This window comes from Limulus polyphemus, unplaced genomic scaffold (genome assembly GCF_000517525.1).
Source record: "Limulus polyphemus unplaced genomic scaffold, Limulus_polyphemus-2.1.2 Scaffold6502, whole genome shotgun sequence".
Lineage (NCBI taxonomy): Eukaryota > Metazoa > Arthropoda > Merostomata > Xiphosura > Limulidae > Limulus > Limulus polyphemus.
In genome coordinates this window covers 25,352-28,539 of record NW_013672112.1, presented here as the reverse complement: position 1 = coordinate 28,539, position 3,188 = coordinate 25,352, and the positions used below count along the sequence as shown (strand labels likewise).

At 31.6% G+C, this 3,188-nt stretch overlaps 1 protein-coding gene across 3 annotated transcripts in view; it reads right to left on the bottom strand.

The window, feature by feature from the left end:
• Positions 1 to 3,188, bottom strand: part of LOC106473783 (zinc finger protein 883-like) — a 38,175-nt gene that overhangs the window by 13,406 nt on the left and 21,581 nt on the right. For all 3 annotated transcript variants that reach the window (XM_022402174.1, XM_022402176.1, XM_022402175.1), the window contains exon 3: positions 939 to 1,042. In XM_022402174.1, coding sequence (XP_022257882.1) covers positions 939 to 1,042 — 104 coding nt within the window. The remainder of the gene's footprint in view (positions 1 to 938; positions 1,043 to 3,188) is intronic.

Genomic DNA, 3,188 nt, shown 5'->3' with positions numbered 1-3,188 from the left:
TGAATATATATATATAAATGTATAATGTTATGAGATTTAAACTATTTAGTCTAAACATTTATGTTTTAATTTTTTGTCACTCTAGAACGAATAAGGCAGAAGCATAATTTATATTTATTTCCTTATTTTTTATGGTGATTACAACATCGGTCAAATCTACCGAACCCATACAGAGATTCGTTAGTGAAAATAAGAGATAAAATATAGTTTTTTTCTTAAGAAACATTTGATAACTATTTGGACATTATAAGAATTTTGCATGTGAAATTTGAAAATTTTCTAATGCATAAAAGTATTTTTAACCTTAACAGCAAATTACTTTGCATGTTGGATAGGCAACGTGCAAAAAGAAAAAAAAAGGGAATGAGAAAAACATTGCTTAACAAACCTTAAGACTTAATAAAAAAAATTATATTTTGTGTAAGAAAGCATTGTAATGTTTGCTGATAATCTGCTAATTTCATTAACATACAAGTTATAGCATGAAAACTATAACAAGCATAAAATGGTTACAAGGTCAGTCCCAGTGACCAAGCCCATGCTGAAAGAGTTAACCTGCAAGTAGATATGTCAGTTCATAGAATTAACGATTATTTGTGGCCCCCAAACTACCTTATTCATATATTGTTCGGTTAGTTTAAGTGCAAAGCTTCAAAATGGGATATCTGCATTGCACGTAATGCAGGAATTGAACCCCACATTTTAGTGTTACAAGTTTTCAAGCTTACAACCGAGCCATCATGAACATAACATTCAATATTAAAGTAACAGCTGAAATGCTTTTTATTTCTACTGGATGCACTAACAATTATAAAGTTGTAACAACAAAAACTTTCCACACTGATTAGATATGAAGCAAATGAAGTCCATTAAAATATAATTACAATACTTCAAGATTCTTTAGTGATGAAATTATAAACATTTCTTATAAAAGTTACCTGAGAATTCTCTGTTACTTCACTATAGTTCTCTTCTTGTTCCTTTTTTGGTACTTTAGAATCAAAGGTAGAATGTGAAGATGTTTTTCCTTGAGCAGCAGCTTCTGTTGTTACAAGTATAGAAAATATATTTTTGTAATAACTTTTACTATGATTTAATGTACTAGTACATTTATGCAAAAGAAACACTTAAAAGTTTAGAAATTCCCTCTCTTACAATTATTATTTTGTTTTAACTAAAATCTATACATTTTTTTCATCCCTCTCTGTACAAATTACGTTGTACAGTTTTCTCTGACACACTGCCTACTAGTCTTCAATGCTAAACACTACACAGCACTTAGACCAAATACAGTCCTTAAAGACATTATTTTAAAGAATGTGCTCTTGACACATCAACAGTGTGTTTAACCAACGTTATTAATTTCACTCTTATTTTTGCTCTTTTTCTCTCACACTTTAAAAGACATGATGTGAATGAGGCTCCAATATAAGTTATGCATTCATTTGTTTTGTCTAGAGACTTGGCCATTCACAGGAAGGAACTCAAGCATCTATTAAGCCTAGAGGTGTTTCATATTTGCATGGTTGTGCAGTATTTTGAGACATAGATATGCTCCTGTAAATTTACATAAAATTCTACATTTATATAAAAAAATTAGTATTTTTCATTTAAATATAACCAAAATGCTTTTAACTTTACTTACTTAAACCAGATATTCTAGATAAAAAAAAGTTCCGAGAATAGTACCATAACACATTCACTGCCCCCAAACAAGTACGTCCACAAGTATATTAGCCAGTACCATTAATGCACACGTGCATCAACCAAAATACTGAAAAATATGCATTTTATTGGAGTCGGCATGTGTTAGAAGCCAGTTCTGCTGTGACAGCGCTTGTGTGAGAGTCTTCTCTCCTAAAAGTTTTGTTTTGTTGTAAATTTTTTTTACATATATATATATATATATATATATTTTCTTTTTTTTCGTTTTACTAAGAAAGTAGAATTCAAAGGCCCACAGAAACTTTAATGGTGAAGAATTAACAGATTTATTAGACAACTTGGAGAGTTCATCTTTCTCCAAAAGTAAGAACAAGTATTTTCCATATGAAGAAAGTGACACTGATAATGAGGTATCAAATTCCTTTAAGGTATTGAATAAATCATTAGTTGAAAATGAAGACATTGAGCCAAATAATATTGCTAGGCCTAGTGACACTAGCTGCTGATATGACTATGTGAAGTGATGATTCATCAACCATGAAAAATTATAATTTACTGGAACTCTAGGGTTAAAAGTTGACCTTCCATTCAGTTTTTTCTTTTTTTTGCTAATGAGGAGTTATTTCTTTGTGGATCTTATGAAAACTTATGCATTACATAATGGAAGGATATTACTGTTGATAAGCCGAGTTTTGTTTGGGGTTGTTGCTTCACATGGGACATATTCAAATGTGATATTTCCATGACTAAAACTTACCCTTGTACATTCAAACATACCCGATAACCATAAAATATAAAAAATAGGTGAGGCATATGTGCATCATGATGCAGATTTTAGTTGAATAACCAAATATGCTCATAAATATTTGATATTTTTTGGAAATTTCAAAATGCTCCTAATAATAAAAAACAACAACAATGACACCTGGCATGGGCATCAATTTCAGAGATGGCAATGAATGTGTTGATCATTCATAACACAGACCCTCATGTCAAGTACAAAGCATAGCTATTACTCCACTCTAATTTTGCAAGTATCAAAAAAAAAGAAAAAAAGAAAGACATCTACAGAAGCAACAGATGTAAAAACAAGGCTGCAAATGGAAGAGTGAAATAACATTTTAAGAAGTTGAACAGAAACCCTACTGAAGTGTGTTATGTGGTTGTTGATCACAGTTGACTACCACCTATACCAGAGCAAGAAACATAAAATACATTCTTGCAACTGAAACTAAAGCAGACAAACCTAATGACCTACTTATAACTTCATCCCCACAGTTAATTCTGGGCAGTATCCCTGACAAAATTAAGTTATGGCCACTTTCTTTAAGTGCCTTTATCTACCCCTTATACTTATTAATCAGCTTCTCTGACCTACATTTCCCTACATCATTAGCCCCTACATGCACTACAAAAACTGCATCTCTGCTGGCCCCCTTTGTTATATCTCTTGCTCTGTCCCTGTGCCCCTGGGTAGCATAATCTGATTCTTTTCTCCCTATTTACCCCACAGACTATTCTAT